Source organism: Apodemus sylvaticus, chromosome 1, assembly GCF_947179515.1.
Source record: "Apodemus sylvaticus chromosome 1, mApoSyl1.1, whole genome shotgun sequence".
Lineage (NCBI taxonomy): Eukaryota > Metazoa > Chordata > Mammalia > Rodentia > Muridae > Apodemus > Apodemus sylvaticus.
This window is the reverse complement of record NC_067472.1, coordinates 200,196,653-200,216,499: the sequence shown is the minus strand read 5'-3', so window position 1 is coordinate 200,216,499 and position 19,847 is coordinate 200,196,653. Positions and strand designations below refer to the sequence as shown.

Genomic DNA, 19,847 nt, shown 5'->3' with positions numbered 1-19,847 from the left:
CCATTTGAAATGTAAATAAAGCAAATGTCTAATAAAATAAAATAAATAAATAAAGCTTTGTCATCTTGAAAGAGGTTTGGAGGACAATTTCTGATGTTCTCAGAAGTGGGACTTCATAAGCAAGGTTTGAATTAGGTTCTTCATCTAAAAATAAAAAATAAAATAAAGGTGTAACAACAACCACGTTCTCAATTTTGTCAAGGTTGAGGGAAGTGCTTCCTAGAAATCACACTCATCAAGCTCCAACTTCAAAAGGAGCTACCTTGAACTGCCATTTTACTGAGACTCAAACTGAGGTTCCTTGCCTACCAACCTATCCTGGCTGTCATCAGTTGGGGACAGGTGGCAAGTGAGAGAGCCACCGGCCCTTCTCGACGGGGAAACAATCGAAACCTAAGAGTCTGGGTATTTCAAGAGCCAGACTTGCGATGGATATGCTCTGAAAATGACTTTGACCTACTTCCGGTAGCAGCGTGAAGCGCGTCTCCTTGAAACTACAACTCCCAGTAGCCCTCGCGGTGTGCCCTGGTCGACTCTGGGGGGTGGGGCCGCCATTGTCCGGGCCAAGGTAAGGCCCTATTCTGGACCGAGGGGCTACAGATGTCGTTGTCACAGAGAGCCTGGCAGGTGGTCGGAACCGCCACGGGGAAGCGGCGCCTGCGGCCAGGGCTGGTTCAGTGCCGGGGTGCAAAGGGTGTCTTCTCTTTTCTCGCCGACTCGGTGTCCCGGTTGCCCCCGACCCTGCAGCTCCGGGGTCTGCGTGCGCTCTTTCTACGGACTGGGAAAGGCCGGCCCCAGTGGGCCGAGTAGGCCGGGCCCGGGACGGGGTCTCGGTGCAGGACCGAAGCCGGACGCTCAGTGCAGCTGCGCCGAGCCAGCTCAGCCACCGCGCGGAGTCGGGGCCGGTGGCTGCGAGCCAGGTAAGGCGGGAAGCTTGCAGAAACCAGCGCCTGGAGCGACCGGGTTGCAGAGGCCAGGAAAGGAGGGAGAGCCAGGCTCTTAACCGTTCCCTTCCGAGCAAAGATCGGTAAAGGGCGTCAAACCTGGCTTGGGAAGGGCTCTGGGTTCTTTGAAATTTGAAGTGACAAATGGGGGGGAGGGTGTGCAGTTGGGGTGTGCGTGCATGGTTCTTGCAACTTGCTTGCCTTGAGTTTTGGCTCAAATCCGGGGGTGTCTGAGTCTCTGTAAGTGTGCCAGTGCTTAGTGCCAACCGAGAGGCTGCCGACCTCACAAAGACCCAGAATCCATGCATTTGTGGGGTCTAACTCCAGACTCTAGACTTTTGTCTCTGACGCGACTATAGGAGGGGATCGACGTCTTGGCTTGAGTCTCAAAGATCTTGCAGGTGGTGGAGGTTGTTGGCTTTAACCTTTGCAGGCGATCACACTTTATCCTAAAGTGTATGTGTCTGTGTTAAATATGAGGTTGGTATTGGGGGTCTTCTTCAGTGGCTCTCTATCTTGGCTTTGAGACAGGGTCTCTTACTGAACCAGGAACCTTCTAATTCCACTCTACTGACTTGTCAGGAATCCCCAGGGATTCTCCTGTCTGCCTCCCCGTTGCTGGTATTACTTGTGCACCATTTCTTGCACAATTACCACGCGCGCGCATATTTTTTTAAAAAATCATGCTTCTTAGGGGTTTTCTGTTACCTTTGTGGATGGGATCTCTTTGTTCTCACTGGATTTTTTGTGAGACTGGGCCAATTTTGTCTTTTTTTGCTTTGTCTCTAGGCTGATAATTGCAGTGCTCCTGGGCAGGACCCTGGCTGATTGATCCTCAGGGATGGCAGCCACCACCCCGTGGCCCTCCTGACTTTTTTTTTTTCACCTTCCCTATAGGGCTGAGAAAGGACGCCAGCTTTGGGAGATAATGGAAGGTCTAGCTGTCTTGATACAAAATTAGAACAGATTAGTGGTTAAGAGGAAATGTATTTGTAAAAGACAGCATAAGTTTTGTATATTTGATGGTCAGCTTCTGAAAAGGACCTCTATAAGATAGTCTGGTAACTCATAGAACTATTTAAACGGCAATGCATACAGTCAAAACGCTTTTACTTCTCTTGTGTTTTTCTCCTTTAATATTGTATTTCACTTATTAACATTAATCTGTATTTTAAAAACAATGTTAATAATGATATGTGGTACTTTTATCTCTTTAAGTTTTCATCACCGTAGACATCAAGGCAGTATCTTACTTAAAATTAAAATTTAGATGATGTTACATCTTATCAGAAACTCATTCAGCCATTCAAAGGGTTCTGTTTTTAATTGCCTTGTTGTTAAGTCATAGTCTACAGATGCTATTGGATTTGTTTCTATGCCCTGGGACTCTGTGTGGGACTTTGTCGTGCTCCTTTTTTCTTGTATGTCAGTCGTCATCTGACCCTTTTCTGCAGGTGCCTTCATGGACCAGTCTTGGGAGGTGGCGGCTGCTGACCCTTCTGTCTCCCGGGGTGAGTCAAGAACTTGTACCCTCAGCTGTTGGCTGCCTTGTCCCGTCCTGTTCCTTCAGTGATCTGCCATAGCTAGGGTCAGAGCTGGTGACCCAGAGGTTCTTTAGCACAGGAGCTTGGAGTCCAGATCTCACCACAGAGCGGGAATAAAGAAGAGTCGGAAAGTGTCTGTAGGGGTAATGTGATGATGACATCTCTAGGACAGGTAACACGAGAATTAATGTCTAGATATTCAGGGCTCCAACCAGAGAGTCTGTGAAAAGTGCTCCTCACAGATGGTGCCTCGTAGCATACATAGGTCAGTGAGGATTCATGTGTCACCTTTTCCGAGATCCATCTCCTCCATCTATGGGGTAAAGAAGTGGCTTTCTTCCTTACTGAGGATGGTAGGAGCAGGGGCGGGGCCTAGCACTTCTCATTTCTATAGGGTGCATGATGAACTCCTGGCAGGAAGTGATGCCTCCATGACTTCTTTTTCTATTCGCAGCTCTGTGTCCTCAGGATTCAGCATGGCACGTAGAGGGAAGCCCTGAGGAGGGGGGGAGAAAGGTAGGTGGACTCCCAGTAGCCCACGTGCAGGTGAGGTGGAACTTCTGCTCTTTCTTGGAAGGTGTTCCCAGGTTTCCCCTGGCCACCTGGTTGATATTGTTCCTTAATTTACAGCAGTAAGAACATGGGCCAAGGAGTCAGCCAGTGAGCGATTCCGGAATGCAGGTAGGGGAATCCAGTCAGTTGTCCATGATACAGCTTTGCTGTCACCTGCCTCCCCACAGAGCTGAGACACTTGTCATCAGCTGCTCTGAGAACGATGAATGAGTGACAGCCAGCCCAACCCGTGTATGTCCTCGCGTGTTCAGGTCAGACTCGGGCTGGTGCTGTCTAGTACACCCCATGCTTGCTCTGAGAACAGGAGCAGTTCCCTGGAGGACCTAACAGTCCATCTCTAAGGCAGCACACTCAGGTAATGACACTTCAGTTGGCCTGGGGTTAGACATGCTCCGACACAAGGAGGGGAAACCTTAAGCTCTCTTACAGCTCAGTCCACTGATGCCTTGAGAGATGAGGCAGATCTGCATAGCGCTCAGTAGGGGTGCAGAATTGTGGAGGGGAGGTTACCTTGACTAATAAGCCAAGAGATAAAAGCAGTACATCAGGTGGGCGCATCCTGGTACGCAGGTGTCTGGCCTACCCGACGCTCTACGGGTATGTTACAGTCTGCACATACTGTATGACTGGTATCTACACTCAGGCTGACCTAGTTAGGAGAACCCAGGTTCCTCTGCACTCCTGTTGCCAACCTACGAACCTCGGAATTGTTGGCCTCAGGAGGCACCATGTGTCTGGAAAGGTGTACAGTGGAGAGACTGTGAGAGGCAGGCTGGTGTCAAAGGCTTCAGTCTGATCAGGGTCTGGAAGCTGGAGGGTGGGGTAAGATCAGAGAGATTCACGGGGTTCCAGCAGGGCTCTGGGTGTGTAAGAGCACCCAGGTGGCTCCTCAGGGAGGAGAGGACCATGGGAACGCCAGTGTCACTGCTTCCCTTCACATCTAGGCTCTTCGTCAGATCCAGCCATTTGTCTTTTTTTTTCTTTTAAAAAATATAATATCTTTATTGAGATAATATCTACGTACTAGAAAGCTGACCTTTTAAATCGTACAGTTCATTGGTTTTTAATGTATTAAAATGGTGCTTCCAGCTTCTCATTCTAGAACATTTCTGTCTCCCCAGGGAGAACTGTTCTGTCCACTTGTAGTCACTCCCGTTCTACCTACTTCCAGTCCCTGGCAAATGCTGGTCAATTTCCAACTCTGTGGATTTGCCTATTCTGGGTATTTAACTTAAATGGAATCGTAACATATGACATTTTGAATCTCGCTTCTTCCACTTGGCACATTTTAAGGGTTATTAATTTTAAAAAACACTTCATGGGGGTTCCAGAGATTGAGTTCAGATTGCCAACTTTACTCACTGACCCATCTTTCCAACCTACCCCCTCATTTATTTATTATTTCTTAATTTTAAAAAATGTTTTTTATTTATCTGTATGGGTATTTTGCCTGCATGTATGTCTGTACACTGGTAGAGCAAACACTGCTCTCAACTGCTGAGCCATCTCTCTAGCCACTTAAAATTTACTGTGTGTGTGTGTGTGTGTGTGTGTGTGTGTATACCCAGGCACCCAAGGAGATGAGACGATATTGGGTCCTTTGTAGATAGAGGTAAATGTGGTTTTGAGCTGCCCAGCATGAGTGCTCGGATCAGAACATCGGTGCACCTGATAGAATTAAACGCGTGTTTAAATGCTAAGCTCCATTGTCAGTTCATACTTTAAAATGCCTAGATCAGTGTCCTCAGCGTGTGGGTCGTGACCTTTGCTGGTCACTTTCACAGAAGTTGCATATCAGATATTTACATTACAATTTATAACCGTAGCCAAATTACAGTTATGAAGTAGTAACAAAAATAACCTTCTGGTTGGGGGCGAGCACAGCATGAGGGACGGAACAGCCGCATTAAGAGGGCTGAGAACTGCTGATCTAGAGTTTCTCTCTGTGACTCAGGCTCGGTTCTCCCCGCCCCCTTGTCTCTTTCCAGTTTTGTAAATCTTAATGCTTCCAAATGGAAATTTTTAAATTATTTTTTAAAAATTAATAAAATTTGAATTTATTCTGCTTACTCTCTGCTATGAAAAGGAAAAAGTAGTGTGAATATTTTTCAATATAGATCTTTTACTTGTAACTTAAAATAATGAAGCAATAAAGTAAGATAATGTGAAATACCGAGATAAATGTTTTAAAGTAACATCCCTATTTAACTTTATGCCTTCCCGCAAATTAAACAAATAATAAAACCTCCTCGTTCAGTTTGAGAGCTGGCAGGTGAGCTGACCGACAGTGTGCTTTCATCGCAGCAGCGCCACCGACCCTCAGAAGCAGAAGGCGGGGTGGAGTGATTCAGGGTGATGGTTATCTGGTGTCACAAATAAAGCATCAGTGCAGGAATAGGTTACAATTGATGAGTTATTGGCCAGAGGGGCTCCTTAGGCTCCCTTCCAACATTACGAACTATTTCCAAGGCTATTCGATACTCTCCCCAACATAATGGTAAGGTCCTATTGCTGAAGATACTAGTTTGTCTTTTGTTTTAGGGTTTTTTTGGGGGGGCTGGATAAACACATTTATATACCCACCAAATAGGCAAAAATCATGCAGAAGACAAACAAGAACAGCTACATATTCTGACTGAAGTGCAAACTGGTCCAACCACTTTGGAAAAGAATTTGTTGCTTGCTTGTTAAACAGGATATGTTGCTTCCTCAAGGTCTAAACATTCTTCAGAGCATATGCTTTGGGGAATTCTTGCTCATTATCACCTAGAGACATACACAAGCAAAGTCATAGCAGTATAGACTGTTGACTCCAGAACTTGAGTGGCCAAGGTTCACTGCTGTCACAATGTGAACATCATTTTCACATCCTATAACAAAACCACCAGCAGTGAAGGTAGGCTAGGAAGACTAGACGGGGCCCCAGTCAGTCTCAGGAGAATACAAGTTAACTATAATCAGATGCTGTGAAGAAACCTGACTAACCACTATGCTGCACTCTTCTTATTAACCTATGTGAGACATTCTGAAAATGACTAGCTATTGCTGAGAAAAATAAAACAGTTAAAATAACAACACTTTGTAATGTCTGAAGAGTTGTGATTTTTGAGAACATAGTCCTGGCCCTCATCCCAGATCACTACTTTGGAATTTTCCCTGTTGGAAACTTGGACTTGAATTTTGAATTGTTCTTGTATTGGTTTCTTAAGATCCTCGTTAGCCTGGAACTCGCTATTGAATTGGCACTGAACTCAGAAGAGATCTACTCTACTTCCCTCTGCCTCTCCAATGCTGGGTCAAAGGCATCCGTCACCACAGCCGGCTAGAACCTCTCAGTTAAGCAGGATTGTGAGGAACATAGTGAGCCTGTTGTATGATAGTCCATGCTTATAACCCCAGCACTTTGGAGGCTAATGCAGGAGAGACCTAAGTTTGAGGTTCTGTCTTTAAAGAGAAAAAAAAAAAGCTGGGGACTGGAGAGATGGAGAGATGGCTCTGTGCTTAGGAGTACTTATTGTTCAGAGTACCTGAGTTTGGTTCCCAGCATCCATGATAGGTGATTCACAACTACATGTGACTCTAGTTCCAGAGGCTCTGACACCCTGCTCTGGATTTGACTGGCACCTGCACACAGTGCCGTACATTCACCCTGACACACATGCATAAATATTAGCCCCTGGAAAACAGCAACAACAACAACAAGACTGGCTGGTAAGATGGGCCAGCAGGCAGTGTGCTCGCCAACCAGCAGTCCGTGGTGGATGACGAAACTTACAAATGCCACGGGTCCCATGAAGCAGCAACCCTGAATCGTTCTGTCGGCCAGCAGCGGTACCAGGCAGACAGCTGGGGCGGTGTTCAGCAGCCTTAGGCCCCAGGGTTTAAGTGTGTGGCTGGTGAGTCACACTGAACCCTTAACTTCCTCCCTGCTCTTGGTGATGAGGGTGTCCTTCTCCACAGAAACCGCTGCCTACTGCCAACCACTGTCACTTTCAGCTGCTGGGTTTTTCATTTTCCTTTGCAAACAAAAGGTCTTTAATAGGTCTTTATCCCTGAGATGAGGCCGCCTTTGATTTTGTGGCCCCAACATGGCGTATTCACCTGGAGGGCTGTCTTTACAGGCCTAGTTTAATATTTCTTTTTAAAATCTGGATACTTTTTCGAGTTGTGTAATTACAGCAAAGTATAAAGAGTAATTAAGCCCCATCTCTGAATAAACAGCTACTGTAACCAGGTGTGGCAGCACATGCCTTAACAGGGCTAGAGAGTTAGAGACAGGCAGATATCTCTGTTCTAGGCCAGCCTGGCTTGTATGTCAAGCTCTAGGCCCGCCAGTGATGCATATGGAGACCCTGTCTCGAGAAACAACCCACAGAGGGAGGGGGACTGGCCCTGCAAATTCCAGTAGTTAATTGTTTTATATTTGCTTTATGTTTCAGTCTTTACATAGTCTTCAATCTGTCAGACAAACTGAACATGGATGGATTCCTTGTATACAGAATCTATTTTGATATGTAGATACAATCTCTTATACAACCTACAAGTAGCTTTGAAGGTTTTGTTTTTTGTTTGTTTGGTAGAGTTGTTGTTGTTTTATGTGCATGGGTGTTCTACCTGCATGTTTGTCTATACATGCCTGTGGAATACAAAAAAGGGCAGTGGATTACCAAAGGCTGGAGTACTGCTGGTTGTCAGCTGCCTGCCCTGTGGGTGCTGGGAATTAAAACCAGGTGCTGTGCAACGCAGTCAGTGCCCTTAGCCCCTGGTCATCTCTTTAGCTCCATCTGCATTTTTTTAAAAGCCTACTTTGATAAAGTTTGAGGTATGTTCTCTTTAGTAGAAATAAACAGGTTTGTTCCTTCTGTACTCCCAGGCACTAGCCTTCACCAAATTTCCATATTCTATCCATCCTTTTATGGATTGGCTAAACTCCTGTCTTCATTGCGATGTCAGCCAAAGTTGTGCCAGTGTTCCTGTTATTTCATGTTGAATATGTATAACTGCTTGCGTATGTGTGACCCTCGAAGCAGAACTTTACTGGGTCTTGGGGTTTAGGGCTGTTGTTGTTGTTGCTGATGCTGCTGCGGCTGGGCTGTGGCTGTAGCTACTGCTCAGTCTCTCCATCCTGAGAGAAAATACCCATTTTCTTACATCTTTGTTTACTCTTAACATCAGGTTGTTGTTGTTGTTGTTGTTGTGTTTTTAATTGTGAGGTCAGAAAGGTGCCTTGCATTACTTTAGTTTGAATGATTGCTAGTAAGGCTGCGTATTTTTTACTGTTTCTTTCTCTTTCTCTTGTCCTCCTTAACTCCCAGATAGTAGATTCAACCAATTTTCAAACAACTATAAGGTCTCTTCTCCTGCTCTTAGCCTGGAGAGGTTGCAATACAAAACAGAACAGGATACTACAGGACAAGAATCAGTTCAGTGAGGGGGTGGATAGAAAGAATTCTGTACTGGAAATAGATTCCTGGGCTTCCATCTCTGCCAAGACTATGACACACAAGGGGAAAAATCAGAAGGATTAGTTATCTAAGAAACCCAATATCCAGCAAAAGACTCCATACATATATGCATGCATGCAGGATATAGGAATCATAGAAAAGGTGCTTGCTAGAGATCTGGGAGTTAAGGAGGATGAGATAGAGAAAGAAACAAGGACTAGAAACCCCAACGTAGTAAGCATGGCCTTTCAGCTTTCCTGCAAAAATTCATCGTGCTTACATTTTTATATTTCTCTGTCAATATGTAGAAACAACAGGAAATTTGAAGGAAACAGGTCTGGGAAAAACTTCCACAAGAAAAGTAGGGAATTGACTTTGTCACCAAAATTGGAGAGTATTTTGAGAAGAGTTTAGTATGTTCAACACTTTTAGGTGCTTTGTCTTGGAAAGGCGGAGGCAGAAATCTACATCCAGGCTTAACAGTCTCAAAGCAACAGGGATCTTGGTGAGAGCTTGCTGAAAATAAGGTCCTTCAGTGCATGTGCATTGTCTGCAGATGCTTCAGTATAGCTCAGCAGCACTGATAGGGTACAGGAAGACTGAATGTGTCGGGGTGTCTGCAGGGGTTGAGTTTTGGCAATCTTTGCAAAAGAATCGGGGTTTTGTTTTAAGCGAATCATCTTCTGAAGGTGAAGTAAATCCAGTTTTGTTGGGCAGAGTTTAAAAAAAAAAAAAAAAAAAAAAAGGTAGCGAGGGCTAGTTCAGACCAGAGGTGACAAGTTGTTTATAAGATGTGATAAACAAACACAAAGGAGGGCTGTGGGAAAAGTTGGATCAAGGTAAGAAAAAGTCAGAAGCTGTTAAGGGAGGGGAGTCAGAGAACCCCACGAGTGCATCTGATGCATGCATGACACACATATGAGCCCAGCAGGAGTGTCCTAGGCTTGATTCCGCATCAGTGATTGATGTAACCAGGGAGCCACGTTCTAGTCAGTTATTTGGACCTTGAAAATAGAAAAGTTGTTGGGCCTATGGTGCAAATAGATACAGGGTTTGTGGCTTACAGCCCATACACTCTGCCTGTGACAGTAACACCTCAAGTTCCACTCTGAGCGTCGGTGGACATCAAGTCTCACATTGATTTCATAGAAGTATAAAAGATAGAATCATTGCAGAAATCAAACAGGTTAGATTTGTGTTCGTCTTCTCTAGTTTTCTAGGTTCCATTTTCCTTTTCCCCTTTTGATTTTATATTTTTGTTTGCTTAGAAACAAGTTCTTACAGGGTCATGCAGGTAGCCTTCAAACTCTGATCCTTTTGCATCGATGTTCCGAGTCCCTGAGTTATAGACCTGTTCCATGCCTGGTTTCTTTATTTATTTTTGGCTCCATGTTTCAAAGGCTTATATTGAACCTGGTAACTCAGCTCCTACTTTCTTGCTTCAATGTCTGATAATAAATGAGATTACAGGTGAATGTTACTATGCTAGCCAGCTTCAGTTTCTCTCTAACTCAGCTGTTTTTGACCACTGCTATAACAAATTCACTCAGCCCAGGCTGCTCTGGGCCACCATACTCACCCTTAGTTCCAGTCCTTTGATGGACGTGACCAGTGAATGGAAACTTTCTCCTGTGATCAGGATGGCAGATTCCAGATCATCTTCCAGGTCCCAGATCCACATACGGGAGCAAAGGTTTTTCTAACACAAGATCTCTGGTCCATAGGTACCCTCTTACTACTTTGGTCCCAGATTTTATTTATGTATTGAGAGGACAGGGCATTGTTGAGGTAGGTGAAATTTCTATTCATAGTGGCCATTATTGCCAGAACTGGTTCCTAATAAATAAACTAGGAAATACATTGAAGCTCCTCAGTGTGCCTCTTACTGCCTCCAGGTTTCTCTTTCTGACTCATGATGTTTAATTAATGTGTGTGTGCATATTCCCCTCTAGATATTTAGATGTCGTGATGAGTACCCTTTATGTTGTGCTACTCAGTTAAACTTGACACATAGCAGCTAGAAGACAAGTCTCTCTTTATATAGCCAGGCTGTCCTGGAACTTACTATGTAGTCTGGGCTGGCCTCAAACTTACAGAGATCCACCTACCTCTGCCTCCCACGTGCTTTGATTAAAGTAAATCACCACACCTGACTAGATTGTTGATACTTTCTAGTGGGTCCTTTACATCCTGTCTCCTCTTCTCAGAGGCTATCAGCCTCTTTCCATCCCTAGAAAATTTGGAAAGGTTTGCCACCAGCTGAGAAGGATCATATATCCTCTTTCAGGAACCAGTGACTTTCAAAGATGTGGCTGTGGCCTTTACCCAAGAAGAATGGGGACAGCTAGACCTTGTTCAGCGAGCACTGTACCGTGATGTGATGCTGGAGACCTATGGACACCTGCTTTCTGTGGGTAAGGTGGGAACTGGCAAAACCGATTCCTCCACAGTGTCTTCAGCTACTCTGTGAAAAAACTATGTTGTATCTCTGAAGGACTAAGATTATCGTGAACTTTGAAATTCCTAATATTTATGAAGTATGAAAGGAGAAGGATGTGCATATTCTGCATAAGTGAGGACTCACAGTAGGACTAGACAAGGGAAGATTTCTTTGGCAACTCCAAAGCTTTGTCACCAAAGTCCCATGTCTTTCCTCCATGTGTAGGAAATCAGATTGCTAAGCCTGATGTCATCTCCCAGTTGGAACAAGGAGAAGAGCCGTGGTCAGTGGAGCAAGGGCATCCTAACAGCAGCTGTCCAGGTGAGCTGATGCCCAGGCATAAATGAGGAACTCGGCCTCAAGGCTTTCCTTTTGAGAAGTGGGCCAAAGGTAGAGAGGTGTTATTTTCTGATACATCCAGGAGTCCCTCGAGGACATTTTCATCTTCATGTTTCCTTTCCATCTGCTACTGATTGAAAGCAGAGCATCTCGTAAAACTGCATTTGTATCCTGAATCCCTCCGCCTACACACACACACACACTTTTCTGTCTGCTTTGTGGTTGTTCATATTTCCTGTACCTTCTCTAAGCTAAGGTCTCAGTTATTTACCTATGTAAAAAATTATTTTTAAAATTCTAAATTGTAGTCCATGGCCTTAAACACTTATTTACAAAAAATTAGTTTTAGAATTTAGACTGTTTTCTCGTGGTTTAAAAAACTCAAAGCAACATAAAATGTGTGTTGAAATCTCACATACACTCTCTGCTCTCACCGCATTACCACTTACTGACGCTTCAGTGTGCAGGTCACCACTTCTCTTTTACTTTGGAATTGCTTGTTTTGTTACTGCCTTATTGGTTGTACTGAGGCTTACACTTAGCACCCCTATAATATTCTTATTTGAATTACTATTAATTTAATCATTAGTATTCAGAAACTCTGCTGTTGTACAGCTTGCTCTCTTTTACACACTTGTGCATTTTATGTTAGTAGCACACTAGTCATTTGTAACTAATGACATACCTTTGTAAGTTTCAGTTGTTAGAATTCTTCCTTTTAAATGACATTTACTTGTGTGGGGGTGGGGGGAGTAGGATAGGTGGGCACCCTTATGGAGGATAGAAGCTGACTTGTAGGAGTCCGTTTTCTCCCTCCAGCATATGAAAGGTTTTGGTTGTCAAGGTTGGTGGATCACTTAGCCTTATGGCCAGGGTTATCTTATCTCTAAATCAAATAAAACAATATTATTCACTGGGTGTGGTGGTGCACGCCTTTAATTCTGAGCACTTGGGAGGCAGAGGCAGGTGAATCTCTGTGAGTTCAAGGCTAGCCTGGTCTACATATTGAGTTGCAGGACAGGCAAGGCTACATAGAGACCCTGTCCCCAAAAACAGAAAAAAAAAGGGGGAAAAATATTTCTTTAGTAGTGTTGAGTTGTTTCTTCGTGTTTTCTTATATCAGCCTAAAGGACTTCTTTTAGCATTCCTCTTTTAAAATTATTTTTTTATTTATGTGTATGCATGAGCACACAACTTAGTGCAAGTGCCTAAAATTATAGGTAGTTTTATGCTATCTGACTTAGATGCTGGAAACTCAACTCCGGGTCCTCAGCAATATTTTCTTGACTGCTGAACCTTTTCTTCAGCTCCTGTTAGCATTGCTTGCTTGCTTGCTTGCTTGCTTGCTTGCTTAAAAATATTTTAATTGTGTGTGTCTGTGTGTGTCTGTGTGTGTCTGTGTGTGTGTGTGTGCGCGCACACACACATGCACATACACCTAATGTACATGCATTACCAAAGAGGTCATTAGATTCTCTGGAACCGTAGTTATAGATGGTTGTTAGCTAGGAATTGAACTGAGGTCTTCTGCAATAGGAGTAACACGCTTACCTGTGAACCATCTCCCAAGCAGCTATTAGCATTTCTTGTGGGACAGGTTTGTTAGCAACAAATTCCATGGTTTTATCTTGGAATAATTTGATAATTTTAATGGGTATAAAGTTCATGGTTGGTGGAATTTTTATATTGGCTTCCATAGTTTCTGATGAGTAATTTATATATATATTTGGTTTTTTGCATTTGGTTTTTTCGAGACAGGGTTTCTCTGTTATAGCCCTGGCTGTCCTGGAACTCACTCTGTAGACCAGGCTGGCCTCGAACTCAGAAATCGCCTGCCTCTGCCTCCCAGAGTGCTGGGATTACAGGTGTGCGCCACCACCACCCAACTGAGTAATATTATTATTACTTGTAATATTAAGGATTGTCTATGTAAAGAGTTGCTTGTCTTTTGTTGCCTCCTGGATTCTCCTTTTGGGTTTAAACAGTTTAATTAATTAATCATGTGACCTTCTAGGTTGTCACTTTTACCACCTCTATGATCATGTTGTAACTCAGTTTTTTCTTTTTCTCCTTTTCGTAATTGTATCATTGGTCTCACTGATATGCTCTACCTCAGCTTCCTGCCAGAAATTTTTAGAACCTTGTGTTTTCTTTATTTGTTAGGTCAAAGACCAGCCTTTGCTGTGGGTCTTCAGAGAACCCCAGATAGTTAGTGGTTGTTCTGGGTCTTGACTTCTAGAACTATAAGATAATAAATCTGTGTTACTGTAAGTCACTAAATATGTGATAACTTATTTTAATAGTAGTAGGAAGTTAATACACATTCTATTGCTTATTGGACTGATACTCCATTTATGATGAAACATTGCTGATTACACACATGCAAAATTTGGCATGCATTTTGCTGAATGACTAACATTCGGCCAACACAAAGTCCATTTAGGTTTAGTGGTAGAGTTAGTATTTAAATACATATGGTAGACTTCAACTCACATGACTATTTTACCATACTGTGCTATTTTTCTAATCTATCTCTTACACCAGTGCTCTAAAAATGATTTTGTAGTGGTCACAGAAATTGCTTCTTTAGAGCCTGGCCTTGGTGGTGCACGCCTTTAATCCCAGCACTTGGGAGGCAGAGGCGGGTGGATTTGAGTTTGAGGCCAGCCTGGTCTACAGAGTGAGTTCCAGGACAGCCAGGGCTACACAGAGAAACCATGTCTCAAAAAACCAAAAATAAATAAAATTAAAAAAAAAAAAACGAAATTACTTCTTTAGAAGAATCTTTAAACTGTGATGACATTTCCCTCTGAGCTGATAAGTCTTTATGTGTTTAAATCTTGACTGGATTCTGGAACAACAAATTTTGTAATAGTAGTTTATTATAACCTCCTGATTTGAAATCTTTTGGTGATACTTTATCTCACAGACACACACACACACACACTATAATACAGAAGTAAATTATAACTATATTTAATGATGTAAACATTACTTGCCAAAGGCCTGTATGCTTATTCATTAAGCCCATCCTGTCTTCCCTTTCCTCCCTTGCCTTCATCCTTTCCTCCCTACCCTCTCTCTGTTTGTCTGTTCCCTCCTTCCATCTTTCTTTTCTTCCTACTCGTCTTCATTGTATCTTTTTTGTCAAAGGTATCTACTGCTACCCCATTGATAACACTAGGATGACTTATAGGACTTGACATTCACTACCATCAGGGTTATGGTTTGTTATATAAAAGAATATAAAGCAATATCAGTAGGGTCCAGAGGAAGCCAACCACATACTCCAGATCTTTAGAAAGAAGGCATATGTTCACTAGAAATGTCATTAATTACAAGCTATCTAGAGAAATTGGTAGAGTTTGCTCTAAGGCCATGAACATGAAAAGCTGTTATAATATTTACAGCATTTCATTTCATAGTCTTGATTCTTAGTGGTTAGCTAAGGCTGAGCCATGAATCACGCCAGGTTAGTAATGTGCGTGGTTTGAGTAGCTCAGTCCTGAATGGGTAACTTTTTCTGTAAATCCTCCTTTTCATGTGAAAGTACTCAATGGTTTTATTAGTGTCATGATATAGCTTCTTTTGAAGTTAGCAGTTTACTTTTCACTATTTCTCTGGCTTTTATGTCTGGACTTGAAATGAAATACACTCTAGCTTTTTCCATAGTGTGAATAATAAATCTCCCCAGTGCATCCTGAGGTCTTTCGCACTCACAGTTCTCCCTGCTTCTGTTTCAGAGTGGATGAGAAATGTTGAAAGCAAAGCATTGATTCCAGCACAGAGTGTTTTTGAGGAAGAGCAATCCAGCAATGGAATGATGGTAGAAAGATACGTATGGGACAATCCTTGGCTCTCCAGGCTAGGAGTTTTGGGATATGGAGACCAATTAGAAATGTATCACATGAACCAGAGCGCAGGTATGAAGCAAATGGTCTTCATGCAAAAACAAGTACTTTCTCAACAAGGTTCTGAATTCTGTGAACTAGGCGCAGAGTACAACCAAAGCTTAAACTTAATTCCTTCTCAGAGGGTTTCTCAATTAGAACATTTCTACAAACCTGATACACATCTTGAAAGTTGGAAATATAATTCAACTATAATGTATGCAGATAAGGTTACCTGTGAAAATAATAATTATGATAAAGCCTTCTGCCAGTCTACTCAGCCTGTATACCCTGCAAAAATGCAAACTGGAGATAATCTGTTCAAATGTACTGATGCTGTGAAGTCTTTCAATCATATTATACAGTTTGGTGATCATAAAGCAGTAAATACAGGAGAGAAACTCTGTGGATATAAGAAATTCCACCATATCTTTAACCAGAGCCCATCACTTATTGAACACCCAAGACTTCAAATTGGAGGAAACCAGTATGAAAAATATAAAGAATATGAGAATGTCTTTTATTTCTCATCTTTTATGGGACATCAAAAAATTGGGGGTGTAGAAAAAGCATGTAAATACAATGAATGGGAGAAAGTCTTTGGTTATGACTCATTACTTACTCAACATACAAGCACATACACTGCAGAAAAACCCTATGAATTCAACAAATGTGGAGCATCTTTTATCTGGAGCTCTTACCTTATTCAGCATAAGAAAACTCATCCTGGAGAAAAACCCTATGAATGTGAAAAATGTGGAAAAGTTTTTAGGAATCGTTCAGCCCTTACTAAGCATGAACGGACTCACACTGGAGTAAAACCCTATGAATGTAACAAATGTGGGAAAGCCTTCAGTTGGAATTCTCATCTTATTGTACACACAAGAATTCATACAGGAGAAAAACCTTATGTATGTAGTGAATGTGGGAAATCTTTCAACTGGAACTCCCATCTTATTGGACATCAGAGAACTCATACTGGAGAGAAACCTTTTGAGTGTACTGAATGTGGCAAGTCTTTTAGCTGGAGTTCCCATCTTATTGCCCACATGCGGATGCATACTGGAGAGAAACCCTTTAAATGTGATGAATGTGAAAAGGCTTTCAGGGACTATTCAGCCCTTAGTAAACATGAAAGAACGCACTCTGGGGCAAAGCCGTATAAATGCACTGAGTGTGGCAAGTCCTTCAGCTGGAGTTCCCATCTTATTGCTCACCAGAGAACCCACACAGGAGAGAAGCCTTATAACTGTCAAGAATGCGGCAAAGCTTTCAGAGAGCGTTCTGCCCTTACAAAACATGAAATTATTCATTCTGGAATCAAGCCCTATGAATGTAATAAATGTGGGAAATCCTGCAGCCAGATGGCTCACCTTGTCAGGCACCAAAGGACTCACACCGGAGAAAAGCCCTACGAGTGCAGTAAATGTGGAAAGTCCTTCAGTCAGAGCTGTCACCTTGTTGCTCATCGGAGAATTCACACTGGTGAGAAACCCTATAAATGTAATCAATGTGAACGATCCTTTAATTGTAGCTCTCACCTAATTGCACACCGGAGAACCCATACTGGAGAGAAACCGTACCGGTGCAATGAGTGTGGGAAGGCATTTAATGAGAGTTCTTCCCTTATTGTACACTTGAGAAACCATACCGGAGAGAAACCCTACAAATGCAATCATTGTGAAAAAGCTTTCTGTAAGAATTCTTCCCTGATTATTCATCAGAGAATGCACAGTGGAGAGAAACGCTTTATATGCAATCAGTGTGGAAGAGCCTTTAGTGGCCATTCGGCCTTACTTCAACATCAGAAAAATCACAGTGAAGAAAAACTGTAACTGTCAAAGACTTTGGGGTGGGGGACCCTATAAATATAACCAAGAGGGAAATTTTTCACTAAGAATTTAGTTAAACTGTTTTTACTATACAACAGGACATCTCTTTTTAGAAGAAACTTTATGGGTGACATAAATGAAGACTAGAGAAAACCTTTCAGCAGTTATGTAGCTTGTATTCAATGGTAGGAAATTACAGGAAAAAAAGTTCTAAGCTGCTTATGTGGTCCACAAGGAATCCATATTTGAGGAACATGATTAGGTGAATGAAGTATTCTAGCAAAAGCTGTGATTTGTACATCAAAATGTAGAAGTTTGTGCATTATTAAGAGGAAAGTCTTGTGCCAAGAATAGTGTTTTAACTGGAAAGATAGTACCTGGGATACTCAATGGGAAGTTTTACATTAACATTTTGTGCATAATGATAGAGACAAATTTTGCTATTACAAGGGGATGATCTAGGTGCTCTTTAAGAGATAGAATATGGAATATCAAGTCTGCATTCATGAAAAAAACTAATGTAGTACTGAGTGGGATATTTACCGTTGATCAAGGTTAACCTCTTTAGAAAAGATTAGTACAGGAGATCACTGGTGATGGAAGATAGAAAGCCTGTTGCATAGAAATATGAGTCTGAGTTTTGAAACAGAAATCAATACTTAGTAATATACTATAATATACTGTCAGTGTCCATTGGTGCATATCAGTGAATTACTGGGCAGTTATAACTCTTTTAGGCAATCACTATAAATTATAATTGTGTGCACTAGCAATATACATAACTGAAGAAACAACAATAAGAACAGGATTGTATATAAACATCTACTATAACATCATCTACTATAGCATCCATGTCTGTTTAGGTAAAGACCTCTTAGAACCATGGAGAAATTAACACAGTTAATTTAATGGTTTTTGTTTTGTTTTGTTTTAGTTTAGTTTTAGTTTTTGTTTTACAAATACATAAGCACCATGTGCTAGGCCTCCTTTTAAATTTGTTTTTTAAAATATATTAACTTGTTCAATTCCCTTAACTCTATGAAGTAGGCATTGTTACTACCCCCAGGTTTACAAATAGATTAACAGAAGCAGAGGTGTTGAATAACTTTCCCAGGAGACACATCTAATAGGGAGTGCACTTTTAAGATTGTTTGGCTCCAGAGTTTGTGTTTTTAACCGCTGTGTTTTCTCACTTTTGTTCAGTGTTTTTATAATAATATTTGGTAATAAAAATCAAGAATATCCTAACTAATGGAAACCTGGTTACCTAGTTCCTATATCCCGAAGGATTTCTACTAATATGTAAACCACAATCTCTGGAATATGAATAGCTCTGAGAAGGACACAGAAACTACTATGTTTTCTGGGTCCTGGGTTTAAGGGTCACAGACAGCCGGGCAGTATGAACTTGAGCAAGGGTAAGGACTTTTCCATGGGGTTTCAGTTAAAGCGGAGGCAAGGGCGTTTGTCCTTTGACATGTTGGAAACTAGTGCCTATTGGCACACCAGTCCTCAAGGTACCTCTGAGTTCATTATTAACCTCTTATCTTCTCTACATGAAATGATTGCTTGATGGGATGGAGGATTCAGGAAGAGAGTTCTGCCTGAGTTCATCACCAACAGTAAGGAAGTTCCTTTTCAGGAACAAAGGAGCAAAAGGGATCCTTGGACTCAGGCAAGGATTGTTTCTAGATATGCAGATATTGAGAAGAAATTTGGGGCACATAAGATTCACTTAACCTTTTAGGGTCCTGGACTCCCCCATTGTAAGAATTGATGGCATACTTGTGTTAAGATAGTGCATTCACTGCTGACTCTTAGAGCTTCAGGCAACTTAGGATGTAACATTTAGTGCCCTCCTTTGCAGGGTCTAATAGTCACTTAATAAATGTTATGGCAAAAAGTAACTGATGATTTTTTTAATTGTGATTTTTGCAAAGACTTCTGGATATAGTACTAATATGGCCTCTGTAAAAGAGTGCCAAAAATGTATTTAGAATCATTCTGCCAAAATGATATGTATCTTGCATTTTAATATCCCAAACAAGCCCTATTTCTTAGATTTATAGGTTCCTGAGGAATTCCATATATCATATGCAATATTCCATAAATACTCTGGCATCTTATTTTATGGTCTTATTATCAAGCAATAGTATCTCTTAAAAAATGTTTCTAAAAGGGCCTTCCATGGAGTCAAAATAAAGTTCCAGGACTAAGAGCATAGAACAGGATGGAAGGCTTGCTTAGCTTTTATAGGGTACAAGGCCTATATATTCTAATCTCCAGCACCTCCTCCAGAATTCCCAGACTACTGTCCCACCCCTAGAAGGATTCCCTACCACGTCTATGCAGCCGTAGACGGCCCTGAATTGTCACGACTGCTGGTAGTGTGCTCTGCACTCCCAGGATCACTTTTATTATTCTGATTCCAGACTGTGTATGGCTCTGGTCATTGTCCTTGATTCCATCTACTGCTCTTCCCCACTCAGCTCTGCCTAGTCCACCTTCCGTTCAAGGACGTGGACTGATGCTTCAGAGTCCTACCTGACGCTCTCGGCTGTGCCTGTTGTGTCCTGTCCTGTCGTTCCTTTTCCATCTAGTTCTCCCCATCTAGACTGTTCTCTGCCCCTTCTCTCTAAAACACAGGGTTGACACAGGATACCCGTTGTTTCTAGCTTTAGTCCCATATTTTGGGTTCATTTACAAATCTCAATGTGTCCTCCTTCTGACTCTACATCTAAAAGTATCGCCATCATTTCTGACTCTTTAAAAATACTTTGATAAATTTTGTGTTCTAACCTTTAAAGTCCTGTGGCTACCGCTGACATTTTTTGCTCTTCA

The 19,847-nt window shown here is 42.1% G+C and overlaps 1 protein-coding gene across 2 annotated transcripts; it reads left to right on the top strand.

Annotated features, from left to right (window-relative positions):
* Positions 1 to 505: 505 nt before the first annotated feature.
* Znf606 (zinc finger protein 606) lies at positions 506 to 18,958 on the top strand. 2 transcript variants are annotated; one of them, XM_052170958.1, is made up of 6 exons: positions 506 to 920; positions 2,399 to 2,455; positions 2,943 to 3,004; positions 10,793 to 10,919; positions 11,171 to 11,266; positions 15,028 to 18,958. In XM_052170958.1, exons 2-6 carry the CDS (start codon positions 2,407 to 2,409, stop codon positions 17,007 to 17,009), a joined length of 2,316 nt encoding a protein of 771 aa, XP_052026918.1. In that variant the 5' UTR covers positions 506 to 920; positions 2,399 to 2,406; the 3' UTR covers positions 17,010 to 18,958. The 2 variants fall into 2 exon arrangements, with proteins under 2 accessions (XP_052026918.1, XP_052026925.1); XM_052170965.1 differs by lacking the exons at positions 506 to 920; positions 2,399 to 2,455 and adding an exon at positions 3,119 to 3,169 and having other exon boundaries at positions 2,990 to 3,004.
* Positions 18,959 to 19,847: the final 889 nt, after the last annotated feature.

Excerpts from the sequence above, each read along its gene's own strand:
- Znf606 (XM_052170958.1), top strand. The coding sequence starts at position 2,407 with ATGGACCAGTCTTGGGAGGTGGCGGCTGCTGACCCTTCTGTCTCCCGG. Across the intron at positions 2,456-2,942 it reads TGACCCTTCTGTCTCCCGGG|CTCTGTGTCCTCAGGATTCA; the intron begins GTGAGTCAAGAA and ends TTCTATTCGCAG. Across the intron at positions 10,920-11,170 it reads TGGACACCTGCTTTCTGTGG|GAAATCAGATTGCTAAGCCT; the intron begins GTAAGGTGGGAA and ends CTCCATGTGTAG.